The 25,849-nt window shown below is 47.5% G+C and overlaps 1 protein-coding gene across 2 annotated transcripts; it reads right to left on the reverse strand.

The window, feature by feature from the left end:
• Nucleotides 1-3,719: 3,719 nt before the first annotated feature.
• On the reverse strand, nucleotides 3,720-25,849 carry LOC309622198 (putative serine protease 47). Of its 2 annotated transcripts, none has more exons than XM_082409323.1 (4): nucleotides 22,549-25,849; nucleotides 13,137-13,366; nucleotides 9,959-10,119; nucleotides 3,720-4,262 (listed from the first exon to the last, which is right to left on the reverse strand). In XM_082409323.1, exons 1-4 carry the CDS (start codon nucleotides 22,689-22,691, stop codon nucleotides 3,945-3,947), a joined length of 852 nt encoding a protein of 283 aa, XP_082265449.1. In that variant the 5' UTR covers nucleotides 22,692-25,849; the 3' UTR covers nucleotides 3,720-3,944. The 2 variants fall into 2 exon arrangements, with proteins under 2 accessions (XP_082265449.1, XP_082265448.1); XM_082409322.1 differs by having other exon boundaries at nucleotides 13,089-13,366.

A 25,849-nucleotide genomic window follows, 5' to 3' on the forward strand; every position in this document is an offset into this window, starting at 1 on the left:
GTTTCCAGAACTGTGAGAAGAGAAATTTCTGTTGTTTTTATAGTGACCCAGTTTGTGGTAATATGCTTTGGCACCCCAGGAAATGCACACAGGAGGGATGGGATGCGCCTGGTCCTGGAGAAGGCCTCACGGACAGCTGTTTTCACGGCAGCCCAGTGGAGCTGCTGAGCCAGAGGGAAGAAGCTCGGCCACCTGCCCTCCTGGTAGGAGGTAGACCCAGCTTTCTTGGTTCCCAGTGCACAACCCATGGCTGTCTGGCTTGGGCCGTTGTTCTCACAGAGTCAGCTGCACCTGCAGGTGAAATAAAGGGCTGAGTCCCCCGAGTCCCCATCTGGCTGTCACCGTAGACCTCCCTTCCAGCCTGCAGAGGTCATGGCCATGGAGTTCAGGGCCGGAGCCCTTTGTCTGCTTGCCTGCTGGACATCCATTCTGCCTCTTGACCCCACCCCCTCTCGTTTCTCCCCAGGCTGAGGACACCATTGAGCTGGACACCCAGGAGCCCCAGCACATGGCCCCTCCTGCCCCCCTTAGCCTTTCAGTCACCACAGCCTGTCTGAGAGGTTCCATCTAGATTCATCTTCTGTCACATGCCTGCTCTGGTCCCCAACCTCCAACCGGGGCTCTCTTCTCTCACTGAAGTGCCCTCCCCCAGCACAGGACACCCAGAAACAAGTCTGAGGAGAGACAGACCCCAGGAGCACTCAGTGCTCAGACTGTGGGGCAGGACAGACCTGGGTCCAGTCTTCAGTCTGTAATGTAGTGATTATGACCTTAGATAACCCGTGAAATGGGGTTGCTAACGGCCTCCACTTAATAAGGTCCTTATAGAAGATTCAGTACTGTGCCTGGCATTCAGTAGGTGCTTAACACCTGCTGGCTTTCAATCTCCTGGCCTGGTCTGCCTCCCTCTATCTGCATTGTACCTGTTCTTCTGGGCCTGTCTTAGACCTGTCCTCTCACCCAAGGTAGAATTCATTGCTCTGGCCCTGCCCAACACACACACACACACACACACACACACACACACACACACACACACACACACTGTTTGCTGCGTGTCTTCAGTAGTGCAAAGTGCAGCTCACTTTGCATGGGATACATTAGTGTTGGGCCTTCCTCTGCCTTCTGAGAACTCCCCAGGGGCTAGGAGGCTATTGGAGCCCTTCCCATCTCCCTCGGACTGGCCCAGAATCCATCATAATATGGACAACCACATGGCTCATCTGCACGAATCCCTGAGGCCTGGAGTGGACAGGGACCAGGCCTTCCCGGGCCTTGAACAGCTTGGGGTGGGTACACTGTGGGGAAGGCCAAGGGCACCCCAGCTAGGGAGCACAGAGGCACATTCCCAATCTCCAAGAAGACCCCATGTATGACTTTCTTGGGTCTGCGGTGACAAATCACCTCAAAGTGGGTGGCTAAAACAACAGAACTTTATTCTCTTACATTTCTGGAGGTCAAAAGTCTAAAGTCAAGGTGTTGGCCGGGCTGGTTCCTTCTGGAGACTCTAGGGGAGAATGTTTTCTTGCTTTTGCTAGCTTTTTCGAGGCCGCCAGCATTCCTTGGCTCATGGTCCCTTCCTCTGTCCCCAAAGCACATTGCTCCTACCTCTGCTTCTGTCATCACATCTCCTCCTCTGACTCTGACCTCCTGCCTCCCTCTTTCCTCATGAGAATCTTTCTGATTACATTGGGTCCACCCAGATAATCCAGGATAGTCTTCCTATTTCAAGATGCTCAACTCCATCACAGCTGCAGAGTCCCTTTTGCCACGTAAGGTAACATAGCCAAAGGGTCCAGTGATGAGGATGGGCATCTTTGAGGGTTATTTTTGGCCAGCTACACCATGTACCCTTCTCTCTCCTTCAAGCCGCCACTTCCCCCACCCCCTCCTCAGCTGGAGATCTTCTCATTTCACTGAGAACGCCAAAGCAATCAATCAGCCTAGAGCCCATTCATCTTGCCAGCCCCACCCTAGCATCTTCCATCTCTCCTGAGCCTCATGGCCCATCCCAGCCAGTCTGTCCTGGAGCTCTGGGTGCCCAAAGGCTCTCCTGCTAGGTGTGGTGGTACCTCAGTGGTAGAGCTCCAGCCGGAGGGATGGCCAGAGGCAGGGAGTGCGGCCATGCCTAGACAGGTGTGGACGCTGGGAAGACACTTTCTTGAGGCCTCCCATGATCATCCTGGGAAGGGAGTTCCTGTGCAGGGTCCTGGCTGCAGCCACTGGCTTCCCAGTGTTCATGTGCATACGAGTCCATCTGTGCTCACCTGCCAGTGAGGGTTCAGGATATCTGGGCAATGCCAGGATTGGAAAGAACTTCCACTGAACCCTTTGAATGGCATCTAGTCCATATTGGATATGAGCTAAATGGGAAATTTACCACATTACCATGGGTTAGAAAGGCTGGGGCGGGTGCATTGCGAGGCCTCCTGGGATCCCGATGGCTGCACAAGGACTCTGTGTCAGGCATATTGGTAGGAAGGATGACTAGAGCATTGCTTCAAGGCTTATTGCCAGGCCACTAAGTCCTGAGTCAGCTAAGCAGAAAGGAGACACCAGGCTCCAACTGCTGGAGGTCTGTGGACATCTTGGGCCAGGCTGGCCTGGGCTCCTACACAGAAGAGAGCAGTGTCATGTGGGTTTGGGGTGCAGTGAGTTGGGCCCCTTCAGACTATGGAGAGTGGGAGCATGGGGGTGGGTGAGGAGGGTGCTGGAAGTCGACTCTAGGAGCAGAGGTCTGAGGACTGCCAGCCTGCACCTCAGCTCACAGCCTGGCTTCGGGCCTCCTCTCTCTCTTTCCCACTCACTCTGCTAGACCTGCCACATTCAACAGCCCTCTATGCTGCAGGCTGGAAGCCCCATCCTCAAGGCCTGGGTCATGTACTGCAGTTCAACTCAATTGTCCCGCACTCTGGGAACTTCCCTCTACCTCTGTGGGGAGCTGGTCCTTGTTCCTCCATATCCCACGAGTGACGGTTCTTTACTTTGGGAAAGATCCTTACTCCCTTGTACTACAGACACCTGGCAAAATGTCTTACTTCCTATTAAAGGCTGAATTATGCCCCCCCCCCAAATACATATGTTGAAGTCCTAACCCCAGTACCTCAGAATGTGACATTTTTTTTTTTTTGGTTGCACCATGCAGCATGTGGGATCTTAGTTCCCCTACCAGGGATGGAACCCGTGCCCAATGCAATAGAAACGTGGAGTCTTAAACCCCGGATCTCCAGAGAAGTCCCCAGAATGTGACTTTATTTGGAGTAGAGCTTTTAAAGAGATAATTGAGTTAACATGAGGTCGCTAGGGTAGCCCCTAATCCAATATGATTGGTGCTGTTATAGGAAGGGAGAATTTGGACACAGAAACACACAGAGGGAAGACAATGTGAGGACACAGGGAGAAGATGGCCATCTATCAGCCAAGGAGAGAGACTTTAGACTTCTGGGCTCCAGAACTGTGAGGTGATAAATTCCTCTTGTTTAAGCCACATTGCCTGTGGTATTTGTTATGGCAGCTGGAGCTGACATATCCTTCCTCTGAAGGCCTGTGCACCCCCATGGCAGGAGTGGTGTCTGCAAGTGAAGACACCTTTCTCTCTCCCCAGCTGGACTCCTTCAGTGTCCTCACTCCTGCTTTCCTCCTGGGATAGTCTCCCTGCCCGGTCCTGTTTCCTTGTCCACGGAGTCAGACAACAGACCTCAAGGGAAAGGGTGAGTGCTGAGGATCACGGCGGGCAATAGGGCCCCAAGACAGGAGCAAGATGACTCTTTCATTAGTTTGTATTTGTTTTTTTCATGCTTGGTTTGTGGGGTGGCAGCAGTTGGACAGGAAAGCGAAGAAGGGACCACTGAAAGGTGATGGGGCTGCGGGAGGGGAGAGGCAGAAGGTTCCAGCGAGGAGACTGGGCCCTGAGGCAGAGAGCAAGAGCAGAGGGGCTTGGGGGATCACTGCAGGGCTTTCCATACGGCCCCAAGCATGAACAACAGCAGGGGCCAGCTCTGTGGAGGCACAAAGGCTGTGCCAGGCCCAGGCGAGCCCGCAGCCTGCAGAGTCTGGTATGGAAACAGGGTCTGAGGACGAGCGGACGTGGGCTCAGGGAGAGGTGTGAGTCTCTGGATCTCGACGATCCAGTCGGTGAAGTAGGTGACGTTGGTGAAGATGCTGGGGTAAATGGGATGACGGCAGTCAAAGCCCCAGCTGGACAGCCCCATCAGAACCCAGGCACTGGCGAAGTCACAGACGAGGGGCCCCCCGGAATCGCCCTAGGAAAGAGATGGGAGTTCATGTGGGTGACTGAGCCAGGTCTGAGAAGACCAGGTAGCAAGGTGGGCTTATGAGTCTCTGCCATCCAGGCTCACTCAGGTGCACCTCTGTGAAAGTCCCAACACCAGCGTCCCACTGCCGAGCAGCCCTGTTAGGCCATGCGGGCAGGCAGAGGAATCGCGCTACAGGACGTTCCTGATTGACCCTCGGGACCATCACTGATCTAAACCTATCAACATGTGGGCCTCTGTGCCCAGCGAGGTCCTGGTGGTCCGGGACGGGCACTATCCAAGGCCGAGAAGGGGCAGCTGCACCATAGGGCCCAAGAGAGCTGCTCTGTGAGGAAAGCCTGGCCAGCTAAAGCTGCGTCAGTCCCCAGCTCTTGCAATACCCTGAACTGCAGCAGCATGTGCCCACGTGGGTCCTCCTCCTTTTTCATTCATTTAGTTAGGCCTTTAATTTTTCTCTCAACTTCTTGGTTGAACATTTTCAGAAAATGCCCATACCCAGGCGTGGTGGAGGCAGCCTGTTTTGCTCGGGGAGAAGATGGGGGTCCCCAGAAAGCTGCTGGAGTCCTAAAATGCTGTCAGGGCAGGACAATCTGCTTGGAAATCCCCTCACTCATCAGCCAAAGCGAAGGTCCCATCCTTGGGGGTGGGGGTGGGGGAGCGGGGGCCGTAGCCACGCCTGCTGCTCCTCCACTCACCGGTCCAACACGCACATCCAGCATCCAGGGCAGCCTCCGCCTTTGGGCACAGCGGCGAAATGACAAGCCTCCTCTTTTGCGGTGCTTTTGTAAATAAGCCAATTAGCCTGCCATTGTCAGATGTGACATGTGGAAACAAGCCATGGAAGGGACAGGACAGGAAGGGAAGGGCACTTCATAGGGTGGAGGCACAAAGCTTTCCTGTGCTGAGACTCCAGGCAAGAAACAACCTAACTTTCTGATGCAGGAGAAGGGGGAGCAGTAAGTGCAGACGAGGAGAGGAGGGTTGAGCCAGGTGGGGGGGAGGAAGAGCAGTGATGTGTGTGGAGCAAGGGGGATAGATGGGACATGGGGTCACAGGGCCTTATGGTGGGGCGTTAGAATTGACCCCCATGGAGAACTGTCTAGGTTATGTCTAGCACCTGGATCACTCTGGTGCTGTGTGGAGAATGAACCAGTTGGGAGGTAGCTACAGGAGGGAAGGTGAGAGATTACTGATGGGGAGGGGCCAGGGCAGTAAGAAACAGTCAGATTTGGGGCAATATGTTGAAGGAGGCAACAGGACCTTTCAAATCTGAGCCTTTCTCACCAACCAGGGAGGAACTGCAGAGGGGAAGCAGCAGGCTGAGCACGGAGCCCTGGGGTCTCCAGCATTTAGAGGTGGGAGGGGAGGGGACCAGGTGCACAGCAGAGTAGCTGGCTAGTCCTGGTGCCCAGGAAATGGGAGTGAGACTTGCTGAAGTGCTGAGTGAGAGGAGGACTCAGGTCCACAGGTGGCTCTGGCAAGACAGGCTCTTGGGGATGTTGGTCATGTGGCTCTGGTGGCACATTGGCGACACTCCTGGGTGGAGTGGGTTAGATTCAGTGCTGCTGTGAGTCTTTTGGGGAAGGAAGGCAGAGAAACTGGGCAATTGCAGGAGGGAGAGTGCTGTTGCACGTTTACACAGGAGCCAGGAAAGAGGGAGACAGAAGACATGAAGTAGGAGGGCCTTTGGGCACCCAGAGCTCCAGGACAGACTGGCTGGGATGGGCCATGAGGCTCAGGAGAGATGGAAGATGCTAGGGTGGGGCTGGCAAGATGAATGGGCTCTAGGCTGATTGATTGCTTTGGCGTTCTCAGTGAAATGAGAAGATCTCCAGCTGAGGAGGGGGTGGGGGAAGTGGCGGCTTGAAGGAGAGAGAAGGGTACATGGTGTAGCTGGCCAAAAATAACCCTCAAAGATGCCCATCCTCATCACTGGACCCTTTGGCTATGTTACCTTACGTGGCAAAAGGGACTCTGCAGCTGTGATGGAGTTGAGCATCTTGAAATAGGAAGACTATCCTGGATTATCTGGGTGGACCCAATGTAATCAGAAAGATTCTCATGAGGAAAGAGGGAGGCAGGAGGTCAGAGTCAGAGGAGGAGATGTGATGACAGAAGCAGAGGTAGGAGCAATGTGCTTTGGGGACAGAGGAAGGGACCATGAGCCAAGGAATGCTGGCGGCCTCGAAAAAGCTAGCAAAAGCAAGAAAACATTCTCCCCTAGAGTCTCCAGAAGGAACCAGCCCGGCCAACACCTTGACTTTAGACTTTTGACCTCCAGAAATGTAAGAGAATAAAGTTCTGTTGTTTTAGCCACCCACTTTGAGGTGATTTGTCACCGCAGACCCAAGAAAGTCATACATGGGGTCTTCTTGGAGATTGGGAATGTGCCTCTGTGCTCCCTAGCTGGGGTGCCCTTGGCCTTCCCCACAGTGTACCCACCCCAAGCTGTTCAAGGCCCGGGAAGGCCTGGTCCCTGTCCACTCCAGGCCTCAGGGATTCGTGCAGATGAGCCATGTGGTTGTCCATATTATGATGGATTCTGGACCAGTCCGAGGGAGATGGGAAGGGCTCCAATAGCCTCCTAGCCCCTGGGGAGTTCTCAGAAGGCAGAGGAAGGCCCAACACTAATGTATCCCATGCAAAGTGAGCTGCACTTTGCACTACTGAAGACACGCAGCAAACAGTGTGTGTGTGTGTGTGTGTGTGTGTGTGTGTGTGTGTGTGTGTGTTGGGCAGGGCCAGAGCAATGAATTCTACCTTGGGTGAGAGGACAGGTCTAAGACAGGCCCAGAAGAACAGGTACAATGCAGATAGAGGGAGGCAGACCAGGCCAGGAGATTGAAAGCCAGCAGGTGTTAAGCACCTACTGAATGCCAGGCACAGTACTGAATCTTCTATAAGGACCTTATTAAGTGGAGGCCGTTAGCAACCCCATTTCACGGGTTATCTAAGGTCATAATCACTACATTACAGACTGAAGACTGGACCCAGGTCTGTCCTGCCCCACAGTCTGAGCACTGAGTGCTCCTGGGGTCTGTCTCTCCTCAGACTTGTTTCTGGGTGTCCTGTGCTGGGGGAGGGCACTTCAGTGAGAGAAGAGAGCCCCGGTTGGAGGTTGGGGACCAGAGCAGGCATGTGACAGAAGATGAATCTAGATGGAACCTCTCAGACAGGCTGTGGTGACTGAAAGGCTAAGGGGGGCAGGAGGGGCCATGTGCTGGGGCTCCTGGGTGTCCAGCTCAATGGTGTCCTCAGCCTGGGGAGAAACGAGAGGGGGTGGGGTCAAGAGGCAGAATGGATGTCCAGCAGGCAAGCAGACAAAGGGCTCCGGCCCTGAACTCCATGGCCATGACCTCTGCAGGCTGGAAGGGAGGTCTACGGTGACAGCCAGATGGGGACTCGGGGGACTCAGCCCTTTATTTCACCTGCAGGTGCAGCTGACTCTGTGAGAACAACGGCCCAAGCCAGACAGCCATGGGTTGTGCACTGGGAACCAAGAAAGCTGGGTCTACCTCCTACCAGGAGGGCAGGTGGCCGAGCTTCTTCCCTCTGGCTCAGCAGCTCCACTGGGCTGCCGTGAAAACAGCTGTCCGTGAGGCCTTCTCCAGGACCAGGCGCATCCCATCCCTCCTGTGTGCATTTCCTGGGGTGCCAAAGCATATTACCACAAACTGGGTCACTATAAAAACAACAGAAATTTCTCTTCTCACAGTTCTGGAAACCAGAAGTCTGAAATCAAGTACCTCTCTGTCTATCCCTCAGCCCACTCTAAATTCAAAATGGTTTCATCTCGAGATTCTTAGCTAATCACATCTGCAAAGACCTATTTCCAAATCAGGTCACTTTCTGAGATTCCAAATGGTTACAAATGTAGGGGACACTATCCAACCCACTACACCATCCTTTTGACAATCCCGTGAAGGAGGCCTCAGAATCCTACAGTATAAATGAGGACATGGGCTCAGAAAGTGAAAAGACCTTCAGGGCAGAGCAGTGTCTCTAACTCCAGAACCCTAATGCTCTCCCCTCCACTCCACAATGCCATCTATGCAAGAGCTCCGCACATGATGCCAGCTTGGGAGGCTGGGCCCTGAGGCGGATATGGTGGAGGTCAGGTTAGGCTTGGGGTCAGAATACGGGGGACCAGGTTGTGCTGCCTTATTTTAGGGTAGCTACTTTCCCTCTCCGGACCTGTTTGCCCACCTCTAAAATTGGGCATTACAGAGAGAGGAAAGAAATGTTTACAATTCAAATATCCAACAGTGGACTCATACCTGTAATATGTAAAAATACACAAAGAGTCCCTAAAGGAAAAGAAGACAACCCAACAGAAAAGTGAGAGGGGGGAAAATCTTGAAGGGAAACTTTAGAGAAGATATCCAATGACAATAAACATATGGAAGTACATTTAACTTGTCATCAGGGACATGCAAACCACCATAAGCTATCAAAGTGAGAAAAGATGGAAAGTGCAAAGTGTTGGCGAGGATATAAACTCTCATCCAGGACTTCCCTGGTGATCCAGTGGTAAAAAATCTGCCTTCCAATGCAGGGGACGCGGGTTCAATCCCTGGTTGAGGAACTAAGATCCCAAATGCCACGGGGCAACTAAGCCAGCGTGCCGCAACTAATGAGCTCGTGCGCCTCAAGAGAACCTGCATGCCACAACTACAGAGCCCATGCACTCCGGAGCCCCACGCACAACAGCTAGAGAGAGAAAACCCACACACGACAACTAGAGAGAAGCCTGAGAACCACAACCAGAGAGAAACCGGAGGAGACCGCGCACCATAACGAAAGATCCCGCGTGCCTCAGCAAAGATCCCTTGTGGTGCAACTAAGACACGACACAGCCAAAAAAAATAAGGAAAATAAATAAATAAAATAAATAAATGTTAAACTCTCATCCACTGCTGGAATGAAGTGCAACCACTTTGGAGATGTTGTTAGGAAATATCTGCCAAAGCTGAATATACACATACCTTTTAATTCAACAATTCTACTCAAGGGTTTCTGTGAAATAGAAGATTAAATATTTGGAAGTGAAATGAAATGAAAAACTTGGAAACCTCTAAAATACCCATCAAGAGTAGAACTGATCATAGAATTCAATTCACACAATAGAGTCCTGTAGAGCAATGAGACTCAACAAACTATAACTACATTTAACAGTTTGGATGAATCTCACAAATATAAAGACACGAAAGACTGACAACTGGAAATAAATTCTATTTTTGGAACATTCAGAATCTAATCTAAGTTGTCAAAAGTGAAGATGGCGGTTTCTGTTGGGTGTTGGTGATAGGAAGGAGGTGTGAGTGGGACCTCTGGGGTATTGGTCATCTGTTGCGTAACTATGTGAAAGTTCATCCAACTTATGAAAACAGCATGAATAGATTCTTTTGTATGTATGTTATACTTAAATAAAAACTTTAAGGTATGCCTCATAAAAAGATGCTGTTTGAGGGTGCTGCCAGTAGATGCCCTTATGTGCAAGGGGCTTAGGAAGGGGCTATCCTGGGGGACACTGCCAAGGAATTGAGCCCAGGAAGACATGTGGAGGGAGGAAATGGGAAGTCCCAGGGGTCTCCACAAAGACAGTAGAGGCAACACAGCCCCTCCCCTAGGGAAACTGAGGCCCTGAGAACAGGCAAGGGAAGAACAGAAATGACCTTACTCACTTGGCAGATGGCCTTTCCTGTCGAGAAGTCCCCAGCACACAGCATGTCCTCATGCACGGAGAAGTTCTTGCCTTTTCTAAGTCCGTAAAATATATTACAAAACTTGTTCTCAATGAAGCCCACCTTACCCTCCTGGAGATGGAAGGGTTCGGGCAGAGGCGCTGCGAGGATAAGGAGGAAATCAGCGAAGGGTGCTGTGGCTTAGCTACAGGCTACTCTGCCTTACTGTTCACCACTTCAACATGGACTTTTCTCAGCACAGTTGAGCCTTCAGCACTGTTTCAGTCTTCTACCTATGCCTAGTAAGCCCTCCCCCTTTTCTCAAACTTTTCCAAACTCATCCTATTCCCTCCACCTCCCTCATAGCAATAGACCACACCTCTCCTATTCTACAAAGGAAAAAGGCAAATCCCACCAACACATGCCACTCAGTGGTGCTTAGCAACCATTCACCAACATACCTACCCTTTCACAGACCATCCCATCCACTCTCCATCTGTCTATCATTAACCTTTCCATCCATCCACCAATTCCTCTATCCATCTACCTATCTTTCCTCTTTCCTCATGTCCCATTCATCCACTCACGCTTCCATCCATTTGCCCATTTACCCATCTTTTGATCCATCTCCACTCACTCCAACTATCTCTGCCTACCATCCTTTCACCCACCCACCCATCTTTCCTTCCACCCACTCATCCTCCCACCTACCCTTCACCCATCCACCCTCTCATCCAATCACTCATTTATTCCTCTGTCCTTGTGTTCAGTATCTTTTAGACACTAATGATACACAGGAACATTCTTAGTTGGGGGAGACAGGGATACCGAGCAGGGCCCTGAGGGGCTCCTGGGCACAAAGGCTTTCTGTGTCCCCCATTTCTTTGATTACAGGAAATAGACTTCATTCAGCCTCCATGACCTTCTCTGAGTTCCAACGGGCAGATTCAAGCAGTTGTTAATCAGGGAAGGGAGGGGATGCGAGACCAGTGAGAAACAGTCAAGAGAAACACAGTGCAGCCTTGGGGCAAGGTCCTGGCTCCCCAACAATGGATATAGAAAACAATTTCTTTGAGCTGTTTTGCAGATACTGAAACCCCCTCCAGGTGGGAGAAGTTAATGATTAACAATGGTGTGCTGCCCACAAGCATGTAGACCCCAGACCAGCTGGAACCTGAAGGTTGATGATGCTGACTCTTACTTACCTCACCCCCACCTCATCAGCAGAACGTCCAAGAGCTGATCATGCCCTCTTTGAACCATTACTATGAAACTTCTCACTATCCTCTCCAAGTAGAGACACAGTTTTTCGAGGCAGGAGCCCACTGTGTCCCCGTTTGCCTGGCAAAGTAATAAAGCTATCCTTTTCTACTTCACCCAAAACTCTGTCTCCAAGATTCTATTTAGCACTGGTGTACAGGGAAGCTGAGCTTTTTGTATCAACAGGGTAAATGAAGTAAATAAGTAGAATTGTTTTAGATCTAATAAGTGGTGTAAAGGAAATAAAACAGGGACATATGCTATTAGAGGTTGCCTGTTTTAGCTCATATGATCAAGTAAAACTCCTCAGAGGAGCAGCTGAGGTGTACATGTAAAGAAGTGAGTCATGCCAAGGTTAGCAGGGAGAGCGAGTGAGGCCAGGGAGGCAGCCAAGGTGAAGGCCCTGAGGTGGCGATGGCCTTGGCGTTTTCAAGCAGGAAGGAGGCCTGCTGGCTGGGATGGTGTGGGTGAGGGATGTAGTAGGAGATGAGCAGAGAGGAATTGGGGCCAACATTACACAGGGCCTGAGAGCCAAGGCAGGGAGTTACGACTTTTTTCTAGGTATAAATGAGAAGGCACTGAGGGTAATGAGCAGGGAACTGGCATGACTCCTGCTTTAAAGAAAACACTCAGACAGCTATGTGGAGACTAAAGTATAGCACACAGGGTGGGATCTCAGAGACCAGTCTGGAGGTACAGGCAAGCAATTATGGTCTATAGGACCAGGGTGGCAGCAGTGGGGTACCTACAAGGTGCCTGGCCCTGCCCGGGCCACAGGCTGGGATATTAAAACAAGAAAGACAGGGTTTCTGTCCTCAAGGAGGAACAGTCTGTGTGTGTGTGTGTGTGTGTGTGTGTGTGTGTGTGTGTGTGTGTGTGTGTGTGTGTGTGTGTGTGTGTGAGAAGTGTGGTGTATGTGTGGTGTGTATGTGTTGTGTATGTGGTGTGAGAATGCTGGGAACCTGGTTGTTTGTCCTATGATTAGGGAGTGTTCATGACATACTAGTAGGCAAGGGCCAGGGATGCTGGCACATCCCACGCAATGAAGACAGGGTCTGTTCAAAATGCCTGTAGCACCTCTGTTGAGAAACACGGTACCAAATTATGACCCTACAAATAATTAAAATATATATTCTTTTTCCCCTTAATGTTGCACCATAAGCATTTCCCCCAACCATAAATACTCCTTTCTTTAATAAAGACTCTGGCTCATAAGTCTTTGCCTACATTTCTCCTCTTTCAATCTTAAAAAACATAATTTTTTTCCTGCGTTATGCAGTGCACCTAACAAGCTTCCGAAGTAGATAGCTGAGCTGCGTTGGGAGAAGAGCAAAGTGAGGTTCAGAGAGTGAAACACTCTCAAGTCATAATCATTCTAACTTCATCAGGCAGGCTCAGAGGTCAGAAGTCGTACGTGTGTTTTCCTTCCACTTTTCCCAAGCTCCTCTTACGGCAATGGGAAATCAGGGTGTTTGTTTGTCAGTGGCCTGCAATGGACCAGGCCCCAAGCATGACCTTTGAGTTGAATCAAGTCATCTCAGATCCATGGTTGATTAAAACCTTGGAATCCAGAACCAGAAAGACTTCAAGAACCCAGAATCTTGATTCCAAAAGTCAAAGATTCCCAGACTTCCAGTGTAAACCTTTGCACTTAGGGAACACTGAAGCTTTACAGTCACACACTTGCAGAACTAGAACTAGAATGGTCCACTCCTCTAGAAATGACGCTTAGTGGGCCAGGGTCCAGTGCCTCTTTGCTTGGGGACCCCTCAGGAGGAGCCACACCTCCCTTCTTCCCTCCTTTGTCCTTCTCCCCTTCCTCCTCCCCACCCTCATCTGCCCCCAACCCGACTCTCCTACACCCTCTCACTTTCCTCGTTGAGCATCCCCCAGCCAGTTATCCAGCAGGATGAGTTACTGGGTAGCTGCATGCCAGCGACTGGGAGGCAGGCGGGGATGATGTAGGAGGTGAAATTCACAGGAAAGAGCAGCTGCAACATGGCTATGTCACTCCCGAAGGGATGTAACTTCTCAAAGTCTGGGTGCATGATAATCCGGCTCAGTGACATCTCTCGGGTGTGCTGGGTGTGCTGGTGCAGCTGGGTGCTTCCTAACAGAACCCGGTAGTTCTCCGGGGCGTGAGATTTTCTGGAGGAAGAGGGCACATTGTCACCGTCATCTCTGCGTGTGGGCTAGCTCTTTCCCTGCATCCTCATCTAACTGCCCACAGGCCTCTACCCCACATGATGCTAGACAGCTTTTATCTCCCCATTTCTAGCGTTCAGGAGTCCTTCTTTCTTGGGGCTAATTGCTATTCTACTTACAACCTCAGACACACGGCTTCTCCATCACACACTAGAATCAGAGGAGCATTGAATCCTTGTGCTGGAAAGATCCTTGGTGGCGTATCAAATGAAGGTCTTTGATTGTACACAGGAGGAGTTCTGGCTCAATCCCAGCTCTAACTTTACCCTTCCCAAGACTCCCTACAGTCCACCTTCTGGCCCCACACTCTTCCTGACCTCTCCTTTCTTTAAACACCTTCCTGCCCAAGGGCTGCTTCTCCACTTAGTTATAAGGACTCACAAAAGATTTGTTAAATAAATGAGCAAATGAGTGCAGGAAACAGAACCTTGCCTTGTTCCCTGAACACAGGTGCTGAAACTTCCCACCTCCCTGACTGTTTGCACGGCTCATCCACCTGGAGACCCCCTCATGCTCCCCTTGCCCAAACCCTTCCCCTCCAGCAAGCCCCTCGCTCTGCATAGCCCTTGTCCGGAACCCCCAGCCCATGCATCTGCCCTTCTCACCCATGTTGGGCCTTCTCTTGTGACAGGATGGAGACAGGGTGAGGTGGGGACTTGCCACCCCTGATGTCACAAAGGGGCTTGCATGGATCGTCATATGGAGTAGGCGCCAATAGGACTCTAAGCTCCGAAAGTTCCAGCTCCCAGACCTGGGCTGTGATGCCCCAACTCCCTGGGGACCCCTCCGCATCTGTTCAGACCCAGGCACTGAGCCAGGCCCAGGACGGCCAGGGGAATTAGACCCTTGAGCAGCAATGTCACTCTCCCAGGGAGCCCCAATTCCCTCCTATGCAGCCTGGCACCGTGGCTCCCCACAACGCACACCGGCGGCCATGACTCCTCCTGGGCACACAGTTGTGCGGGAGGAATAAGAAGAATTGCCCAGCTGCTGGCCAGACACGCGGCCCCAGGTCCCCGCCTAGAATCTTGCCGCAGACCGGCTGCAGAAAGCTAGAAGTTCCTGGCGGTGAGGGGTAAGGAACTGAAAAGCACCAGTATGGGGTCAGAAGGGCCAAGACAACTGATGGTTGCAAGGCTAGTTTATTCAAAGAGCATGAATGTATATATAGGTTTAGTACGGAACGAATACCAGACAACAAATCAGCAAACCTTGTATTTCCACATAATTCTGTCGCCACTATCTATGCGCCATTATCTATGCGCCATTATCTATGCATCACTATCTATGCATCACTATCTATGCGTCAGCATGCCTTATGGGCCGTTCTTTGGAGATACAGACTTCCCCCTCAGGGCAGCACGTCCTTCTTCTGGGGAGCAACCAGGGGCTCTTAGATCCAGAGCAGGCACCTGGAACGAAACTGGCCGCAAGCCATTTTCCTTTTTTACGCTCAATACCGCAGCGTCAGGAGTGCATACCAAGAAAGAGACAAGCAGTTCTCCGCAAAGCAGAAAGCTGAATAAGCTTACAGCTTGGGGGCCACCACATTTCCCCCTTTTTTATTATTTTTTAAAGCTTGATAATGTAGTTTTAAGCCATGAACATCCTGACGCAAGACAGCAAAGCGCCCCATTACAAATCTAACAATACAAGGTAATAAACCGATCACCAATAAAAGTAGTACACCAATTGATATCAGGCCTGAGAGCCCTCCATGAATCCATTGTATCGGATTTAGCCCTTGTAGTTGATCTAATAATCCTTGAATCAAATTCTGGGGTCCATCTTCGTCCAGGTGGGCCTCTTGAATAGCTTGTATTTCGGCATTTAACTTTTGAATATCAAGGCTAATGTGTCCATCAGTCCATACACTTAATATATGCATTTTTACTTTTTCCCAATCCCATTGTGAATCATTATATAAATGTTGAGTTACACAAATCCAGGTATATTTGGCATGACAAATCAAACGCATTTTTAATTTTAAAGCCATAACTTGATTCCCTATTCCTATTAGAACATTTTTTAATTCATCTACTTCCGTTTTTAGTTGGGTATCAATATGACTTTGTAGGGCTAATGCTACACTAGTATTTTTAGATAACTGATTAACATAATGAGCCTGGTGAATAGTTTGTGAAAGAGCAATCCCAGCAGTGGCCGCAGTAGCAGTTAAAGCTGCTAAGGCTAGGATTGCACATATTAGAACACCTATAAACCTCTTTGGTCGTTTTAATGCTTCAGTCAATTCCAGCCAGGCTTGCATGCCAGTGTTATGATACCATGGTTCAGACAAATTAACAGGTAACATTATATAAGAAGGTTGCTTCATAATCATAACAGATGCAGATCCTTTAACGGGCAAAACACAACTACTAAAGATACAATTAACACAAGTAATATTATAACCTATAGGATTCATAGTGTTTTCTACAATTAAATCTCCAATCAATAAAGCATAAGGAGGAGCGACGCAAGTAATCACCGGTCTATAAGAAAAGGATAAGGCAAGTTTCCAGAATTCCCATTGCTTGTAAAAAACAAGGCTGTTATTATTAACGGGGACAGAAGACACTAGTATGGTGCCATTATCATAATCTAAAGTACACCACACAGAGGCTTTAGTCCATGTATCATTACAAACAGGAAAATCAAACTGCGGGAATTCAGAAGCCATAAAAGCAGGAAATTGTAGTCCTGTGACAGTCTTTACGACCGTAATTTGATGTCCAGCTAATAACGTCCCTTGATTACCTATGGTAGTTTCAATACACAAATAATGTCCAGTATCTTCAATCCTCAAGCGATATATGCATAGAGAATGATCCAACGAAGTATTAGAAGCAAGCTTAGTTACTCTAGCATTCATTTGAATGGGAACGTTATCCTTATACCAAAATACAAAGGTGGATAAATCTTCTCGTCTAGGAACAATCAAGTAATTTGATTTCGATCTCCCCTCGCCTCCCTGACAAGTTGTCTCCTACTCCATCGCCGCATTCTTCTCGTCCGCCGGGGGAACCGGTTGGGGTGTGCTGTGGTCGATTGCGAGAGCCTCAGGCGACGCATTCTTCGAGTCAGGGTGTTTATTGGTGATGGCATGATAATGTCGAACCAAGCGCTCCGGGAGCCACCGCGGAGAGTCTGCCTCCCTAGGGAAAACACAAACATGGCCTCGGCCCCATACTAAAACAGGGTCTGGTCCATGCCAAAGGTTAGTCATGGGATCTTTCCATTTAACAAGCGCTTTTTCAGGAGGGGTTCCAGAAAGACCTGTAAACAATCGTTCATAAGGCGTGTGACTAAATGCATCTAAAGTTAAAAAATTTAAAATAAATAAAGCATGATTAAGCATAATCTGAGGAGATCTATCATATTCCCCCTTTTTTATTTTTTGTAATGTAATTTTTAATTGTCGGTTGGCACGTTCTACAATACCTTGACCCTGAGGATTGTAGGGAATGCCTGTTTTATGTGAAATATGGAAAGTTGCACAAAAATTGGCAAAAGCTTTACTCGTATATCCTGGAGCATTATCTGTTTTTAAAGCTTTAGGAATTCCCATAGATGCAAAACAATGAAATAAATGAGTAATTACATATTTAGTAGATTTCCCAGCCAAAGGCGTAGCACATATAAAATTAGAGTAAGTATCAACAGTTACATGAACAAATTGTAATTTACCAAAAAAGGGAATATGAGTAACATCCATTTGCCAAAGATGATGAGGGAGTAAACCCCGAGGATTGACTCCAAATTGTGGAACAGGAAGGTGGGGTAAACATTTAGAGCAGGACTTAACAATGTATCGGGCTGTTTCTCTAGAAATAGAGAATTGTTTTTGAAGCATAGCAGCAGATTGATGATGTAAATTATGTGATTGAGTAGCAAGATCCTGAGGTTGAGATAAACTTAAGCCTATAATCTTTGTATTTTCGTCAGCCAATTGATTTCCCAAAGACAATGGGCCAGGGAGACCTGAATGGGCTCGAATATGTAATATGGCTACAGGAAACTCATGCTGACGAATAATCTTTTGTAGTTGAAAGAAAGTCTGAAACAATTGAGAATCAACAGTATTGCCAATTATAGCAGTTTCTATGTTACGCAAAATAGTAACCAAATAATGGCTATCTGTATAGAGATTAAAAGAACAATGTGAAAAGATTTGAAAAGCCAAGGAAATCGCATGTAATTCAACTCGTTGGGCAGAGGTATGATCTGTTTGTTCTTTATGAAGTAAGTCATCAGAAATAACCACAGCGATGCCATTGGCAGAACCATCAGTAAAAACATTTGGGGCATTGAGAATAGGAGTTGAACAGATAGTTTTAGGAAAAATAAATAGATGTTGAGTAGCAAAACGAAGGAGCTTATTAGAAGGATAATGATTATCAATAATTCCTGAATATCCAGCAAAAGCAAGAGCCCAAAAATCAGAGACAAATAATAGCCAAGAATATTGATAAGTAGTATAAGGTATAATAATAGAATTTGGTTCATATCCTACCAACTGAATATTTCTTCTACGACCCAATTGAACAAGGGTTGCTATTAACTCATAATAAGGTGTAATGACTTTATTAGGCGTATTTTTCAATGAATCCATTCAAGAATTCCTGTTTCTTGCCATAATAAGGCGGTAGGGGTATGTGACGTAGCACAGATTATTAATAGTATAGGTAAAGAAGGCTCAATTCTAGTTAGTTGAGCAGATTGTATTGCTTTGTTTACAAGCTTGAGTGCTTGTTGAGCTTCAGAAGTTAAAATACGAGGGGAAGAAGGATCAGGACTTCCCTTTAGGATATTAAAAAGAGGCTGTAACTGACCCGTAGTTAATTTTAAAGAAGGTCGCAGCCAATTAATATCTCCTAATAACTTTTGAAAATCATTTAAAGTTTTAAGAACGTCAGTCCGTATCTCTATCTTCTGAGGTGTAATATTATAATTTGTGATATACTTACCAAGATATGAGAAAGGTGGGTTCATCTGTACTTTGTCAGCAGCAATGACTAGTCCTGATCGTGACAAATGACTTTGAAGGGAATTATAAGCCTTAAGTAAAATATGTTTATCAGAATAAGCAAGTAATAAGTCATCCATATAATGAATAAAATATATCTGAGGAAACTGTTTACGAACAGGGGCAATAACTTGAGCTACAAACTGTTGACATAAAGTAGGACTATTAGCCATACCCTGAGGCAGCATTTTCCATTGATAACGTTGCATAGGTTCTATAAAATTTAAAGAGGGTAAGCTAAAAGCAAATCGCAACTTATCAGCCGGAAATAGAGGAATAGTAAAAAAGCAATCCTTAAGATCAATAATAATAATCATATAATTTTTAGGTATGGCTGCAGGAGAAGGCAAACCTGGTTGCAGAGCTCCCATAATTACCATAGTTTGGTTAACAGCACGTAAATCTTGCAATAAACGATATTTTCCCGATTTTTTCTTTATAACAAATATAGGAGTATTCCAAGGGCTATTAGACTTTTCTAGTCTGCCCAAAGCAAGCTGTTCATTAATTATATTATGAGCCGCCATTAATTTCTCCTTAGAAAGGGGCCATTGGTCCACCCAGACAGGATTATCAGAAATCCAAGTTATAGGGTCAGCATGTGGTGGAGGAGAATCCAAGGCCCCTAGAAAAAACCCAAGCCTGTTTTATCCCGTTTATTATCAGTCCGTAAGGGTAATTTATTTCCCTGTTGATTTTTTCCCAAACCATTCCTAGGATCATACCCTTGATTTAACAATATATTAGTTACAGTAGGGTTGGGACTAAGCAATAGGATTCCCATTTGTTGTAATATATCTCTTCCCCAAAGGTTAACTGGCAGTCCGGGCAATACGTAGGGTTTGAATATTCCTTGATTACCTTCAGCATCCTGCCAATGTAGGTATTGCGAACTTTGTTGTGGAGAATTAGATTGGCCAATACCTTGCAACTGTGTAATGGTTTGGTGCACGGGCCAATTTTTTGGCCAATGTATAAACGAAATAACAGAAACATCAGCACCAGTATCTAATAACCCAGAAAAAGGCCTTCCATTTATTTTTAATACCAATTGTGGTCTTTCCCTACCAATTTGTTGAATCCAGTAAACTGCATCAGAGGAACCGAAAGCCCCAGTTCCTCTTTTGTTATGTTGTAAAATTTTTCCTTCTGGTATGAATGGAATTAATAGAAGCTGAGCTATTCGCATACCGGGTGTGATAAGAAAAGATCCTTTTGATGTTTGAACCATAACCTTTAATTCCCCTTCATAATCAGCATCAATCACCCCAGGAATAATAGTTAAGCCTTTCATAGACATATTACTTCTTCCAAGGATTATACCAACCGTTCCCTGGGGTAAAGGCCCAAAAGTTCCCGTAGGAAGGGCTTGGGGTCCCATATCCGAGGTTAATAAGAATTGGGTGGAGGCACAGAGGTCCAGTCCTGCACTATTTGGCGTGGCCCTTTGAAGGGAGGAGATTCCATTCCCTGAGGAACAAAGGTCTGAGCTGGAGGCGGTGGAGCAGGTTGTGAGGGGATTATTGACATTGCTCCAATTGTTTGATGGGGCCGGAGCAGGCCCCTCCGGAAGTTTCCCGACAAGGGAGTTCCATCTTTATGAGTCACTGATCGACATTCTTTAGCCCAATGCCGTCCTCTTTTGCATCGGGGACAAATTGTGGGAGGAGGAGATTTACCTTGAGGCACAGAACTTACGATAGGCATATTAAGAGTATCAACAGTACAATTTTTTGCAAAATGACCTGGCTTCCCACATTTAAAATAGTTTTTACTTTTAGCATTTGGGCCAAATCCTGCCTTAGTTAGGGCTGCAGCTATAGCTGCTCCCTGTAAGTAAGATGATCCAATATCAGAACAAACTCGAATATAATCCTCTAAATTTCCTTTCCTTTTCCATGGACGTATAGCTGCTTGACAAATATTATTAGCATTTTCGAAAGCCAATTGTTTGACGATAATTGCTCCAGAAGGACCATCAGAAATAATTCTATTAACAGCCTGTAATAATCTATCCACAAAATCAGCATAAGGTTCATCTGCCCCTTGCCTTATTTTAGCAAGGTCTTCAGTCCTAGTGGAGGCAGGTAAATGTTTCCATGCATGTAGAGCTATATGACTGATCTGAGCATAAGCCACAAAAGGGAAAGCTAATTGATCCTGTAATAACTGATGTTGTCCTTCCCCAATCAACATCTCATAATTTACTAGCACATTATGTGCAGTATTTCTTTCAGCTTGTTCAGCAGCCTTTTCATAATATTCTGATTTCCAAAGTAAATAGTCGCCACCAGTGAGACAAGCACGAGCAATAGATTTCCAGTCTGCTGGAGGCAATGCTTCTGTTGCAATAGTATCCAACATAGTAATAGTGAAAGGGGCTGTAGGCCCATATTGTGCACAGGCTGCTTTTAAATCTTTCAAAACCTTAAAGGAGAGAGGCTGATATTCCCGATTATTTCGTTGTGGATTTTGAGGATTGGGTCGTTCCACCACCGGGCAGCAGAATAAAGGATCCTCCCCTCTATTAAGAGCTCCCCGTACTGCTTGTTGTAAAGGACTAAGCTTAGGAGGGATAGGGACAGAGACATGTAATTGCTGTAACCGCGGAAGAATATTTTCATCAGGATATTTTTCAGCCTCATATTTGGCTTCTTCACCCGCTAAATCAAAAGAAAAGTCATCATCATCAAGTGAATTAACACTTTTTATCCTCGGTGGCAACGGAGGAGCAGTAGCTACTGCAGCAACATGTTCTACAGATTTAGCTGTTAATTTTGGAACTGAATCATAAATTGGATTAAAACAATCTCTTATTAAATTCCACAAGCTAAAAATGGAAACTGAAACAGAAGATGGTCCATGAGCTTCATGATATTTAGATAATTCATCTCCTACACGAGTCCAAATTGCTAAGTCCACTGATCCTCCTTCAGGGAACCAAGGACAAGCATCATATACTAATTGCAAAAATTCCAGAAGTTGTGAGGTAGTTACCTTAGTTCCACGGGCTTTTAACATTGAAAGCAAAACCTGAGCAAATAAATCACGCTCCTTAGAGCCCTTTTGTCCCATATTATTTTACTTCTGACTCTTTCTCGAGTTACCGTCCTAAAAACGAAATTATTTCTTGTGGCCACACTATCTCACTCGAGAGTTCTACTTACCTGAAATCTTCCGAAATGCCTCACGCACTCAGGTCCCTGTTCGGGCGCCACTTGCCGCAGACCGGCTGCAGAAAGCTAGAAGTTCCTGGCGGTGAGGGGTAAGGAACTGAAAAGCACCAGTATGGGGTCAGAAGGGCCAAGACAACTGATGGTTGCAAGGCTAGTTTATTCAAAGAGCATGAATGTATATATAGGTTTAGTACGGAACGAATACCAGACAACAAATCAGCAAACCTTGTATTTCCACATAATTCTGTCGCCACTATCTATGCGCCATTATCTATGCGCCATTATCTATGCATCACTATCTATGCATCACTATCTATGCGTCAGCATGCCTTATGGGCCGTTCTTTGGAGATACAGACTTCCCCCTCAGGGCAGCACGTCCTTCTTCTGGGGAGCAACCAGGGGCTCTTAGATCCAGAGCAGGCACCTGGAACGAAACTGGCCGCAAGCCATTTTCCTTTTTTACGCTCAATACCGCAGCGTCAGGAGTGCATACCAAGAAAGAGACAAGCAGTTCTCCGCAAAGCAGAAAGCTGAATAAGCTTACAGCTTGGGGGCCACCACAGAATCTGACACCTGGAAATGTGGGGACGTTCAGAGGAAGCTGTGATCTGAGATGGGTCCACACCGCACGGCAGCCAGGACGGACACTGCCACTCTCCTGAGGCACATCTGTGTTGAAGGACAGGCACAGGGGCGGATGGCAGAGCATGAGGCGGGTCTGAGCAGGTGAGCAAGGAGGCCAGTCCAGGTGGAGGGTACACAGGCCAAAGGCAGGAATGACATGCATCTGAAGGCCACAGACTGCCCCAGAGAAAAGCCCAGAGGAGCTGACGTGGGATGTCCATCACCCCTCTTCTCCTCTTCCCCCATGTCCCCCTCGCCTGCCAGTGCCTGTGCTGGCACCCTGGAAGGAGGACTTACTTCAGAAAGCAGTGGGCAGTGGAAACGACCCAGTGAGAGTTAATGAGGACAGCTCCACAGACGTGCGAGCCCTGGTACTGCAAGCTGGCCTGCCATGGCCACTGGCCAGCCGCCACGTCCTGGCCACCGTAGATCTTCCCCATCACCTTGGGCTTCCCGCACACTGTGGAGACTCCCCTGCCACCTACGATAGAGACACTAGTAGTACCCCAAATGCCACTACCAGGAAGGCCCTGTCCACTTCATAGATGGGAAAACCAAGGCCAAGCGTCCAGTGGCCTAGCCAAAATGACAGCGCTACCTGGACTCTACTTTCACTGGCTGCCCCTGAGAACTGGACAGAGCAAGCCCTGTGGGGATGAGGACCCAGAGGTCTGGTGGGATGGGGCAAGGGGGGACCTAAGGTAGCCACAGCAGCTCACAGCAGCATCTCCAGGGAGAAGGACATCCCCGAGTGAGGCTGCCAAGGGCTGGGCACGTCACAGACCTTATTTCCCTCAACTAGCACACCTCAATGCCTACTCTTGTAGATCAAAGAGCTAAAGGTCTCAGAAGTTGCCCACATTACTTGCTCAAGATCATGGCTTCTAAGGGCCTGTGCCTCCTCCATGTCACCCCGGTGTCTTAGGGAGGGAGATTTGCAGTCTGTGGTGCTGTGTGAGCTGGGGAAAGTCATTCCCCCTCTCTGACTCAGGATTCTACATTTCTAAAAGAAGAGGGAGTGGGCTAATGAAGACAGCCCTGGCTCTAGGACTCACACCTGGGAGGGCAGGGGGTGTGCCCAGGCCCCCTGAGAGCGGGCATCTTGGTCTAGGGCCTGCGCTCCCAGGGCCTCACGGAGGGGAATGAGACCCGCGGCCCTGGACTCAGGGCCACTCGTTCATCAGTCCTGGTGCTTTCCTCCACCCAGCCACCCAGCCTCAGGGTCAGACCCTGCTATGTCCCCACTTCCACAGTCCCACAGAGGTCCCACAGTCCCACAGAGGCACTTCCCACCCAGAGGCTCCACAGTGGGGAGTCGGTGACCCACCTGTGTTGAGGGGGTCTCTGGGCTGCCTGGTTGTTGGCCAGGGCAGAGAAAAGATGAAATTCAGTGACTCAGGGCACCCAGGCCCTGGTCACAGCCGGCCCCCTCAGGCCCTGCAGTTTAGGCCGTTTCAGCCCTCAACAGAGGCCCCAACGCACCTGTGGCTCCCGGGGCCAACCGCTGCGCTTCCGGAGTCGGAGCGCTGCCCTCCACCGCTCCGCCCGCGCCTGGAGCCCAGCCGGGGGCGGCCGTGGCCGTGGCCGGGGACCCTCGCAGCTCCAGGGTGGCCACGGGCAGCAGCAGCAGCCAGAGAAGGGCCACAGGCGGGCCTCGGCCTTGGGCGATCCACGCCTCCGTGCCCATTGCCAGGGTTGCTGACTCCCGCCTGACCCCAGCCTGGCCCTGCCTGACCTTGCCCTGACCCCGCCTCAGCCCAGCCCTCAGCCCACCCTGACCTTCTTCATAACCTTTTAAACAACTCTACTAAGATATAATTTATATACCATGAAGTTCACTTATTATTATACAAGGGACAATTCAATAACTTTCTGTACATTTTTTAAAATTTATTTATTTATTTATATTTAAATAAACTTTTTGTTTTAGATTTATGAAAAAGTTGCAAAGACAGTACAAGGAGTTCCAAGATCCCCCTCACCCACTTTCCCCTAATATTAAGATCTTATATTACTATGGCACATTTGTCACAACTAGTGAGCCAATATTGAGACATTAATATTAACTGAGGTCCATTCTTTCTTTTTTTAAATTTTTTTAAGCTTAAGGTGTATAGCATAATGATTTGACTTCCATGCATCATGAAATGATCATCAGAATAAATTTAGTGAACATCCATCATCCCACATAGATACAAAATTAAAGAAATGGAAAAAAAATTTTTCCTTGTGATGAGAACTCTTAGGATTTACTCTATCAACTGTCATGTATAACATACGGCAGTGTTAATTATATTTATCATGTTGTCCATTACATCCCTAGTACTTATTTATCGCATAACTGGGAGTTTGTACCTTTGACTGCAGCTAACCAGTTCTCCCTCCCCCAATCTCCGGCCTCTGGTAACCACAAATCCGATCTCCTTTCCTATGAATTTGTTTGTTTTTGAAGTATAATTGATGTACAATGAAATGCTATGTTAGTTCCTGTTACACAACATAGTGATTGGTTATTTCTGTACATTTCAAAATGATAAGTATAGTTATGATATGTCACCATACAAATATATCACATAATTATTGACTATATTCCCCACAGTGTACATTTCATACTCATTTATTTTGCAACTGAAATTTTGTACCTCTTCATCTCCCTCACCTATTGCTTTCTTTCCCCCAACACTCTCCCGTCTGGCAAGCACCTGTTTGTTCTCTGTATCTATAACTCTGTCTCTGTTTTGTTAGGTTTCTTCATTTGTTTTATTTTTTAGATTGCATATATAAGTGTAATCATACAGTACTTGCCTTTGTCTGACTTACTTCACTTAACATAATACCCTCATGGTCCATCCATGTTGTTGCAAACGGCAAGATCCCGTTCTTTATCAGATATGTGATTTGCAAGATTTTCTCCAAGTCTGTAGCTTGTTTATTCATTCTTTCAACAGTGGTGCTCAAAGAGCAAAAGTTTTTAATTTTGATGAAGTCTAATTTACTAATCTTTTCTTGCATGGATCATGTTTTTGATGTTATATCTAATAGATCATGAAGAGTTTCTTCTATGTTTTCTTTGAGAAATGTTAGGGGTTGTTTCTTACATGGGGATCTGTGATCAAGTTTTAGTTCATTTTTGTCTAGTGTGATGTAAGTTTCTGTTTCTTTGCTTTGGGTTTTTCCTGTGGATATCCATTTATCCCTGCACCTTTCCTTGGTTAAAAAAAGAAAGGTTAGTCTTTCTTGTATTGAATTGTCTTGGGACCTCTGTTGAAAATCAATTCATAATAAAAATTGTTTTATTTCTGGACTCTTAATTCTGTGCCATTGAACTGTATTCCTTTCCTTGTGCCTGAAACCCACTGTCTAGATTAATACGTATTATAGTAAAATTTGACGTCAGGTGGTGAAAGTTCTCCAGCTTTATTCTTTTGCCAAACTGTTTAGGCTATTCTGCATCTTTTGCATTTCCATATGAATTTTAGGATCAGCTGTCAAATTCTACACAAAAAGAGCCTGCTAGAATATTCACAGGGACTGCATTGAATTTATAGATCAATTTGAGGAGAATTGCTTTCTTTTTTTTACTCAAAAATTTATTTAT

Source organism: Balaenoptera borealis (assembly GCF_965194805.1).
Source record: "Balaenoptera borealis genome assembly, contig: HAP1_SCAFFOLD_1794, whole genome shotgun sequence".
Lineage (NCBI taxonomy): Eukaryota > Metazoa > Chordata > Mammalia > Artiodactyla > Balaenopteridae > Balaenoptera > Balaenoptera borealis.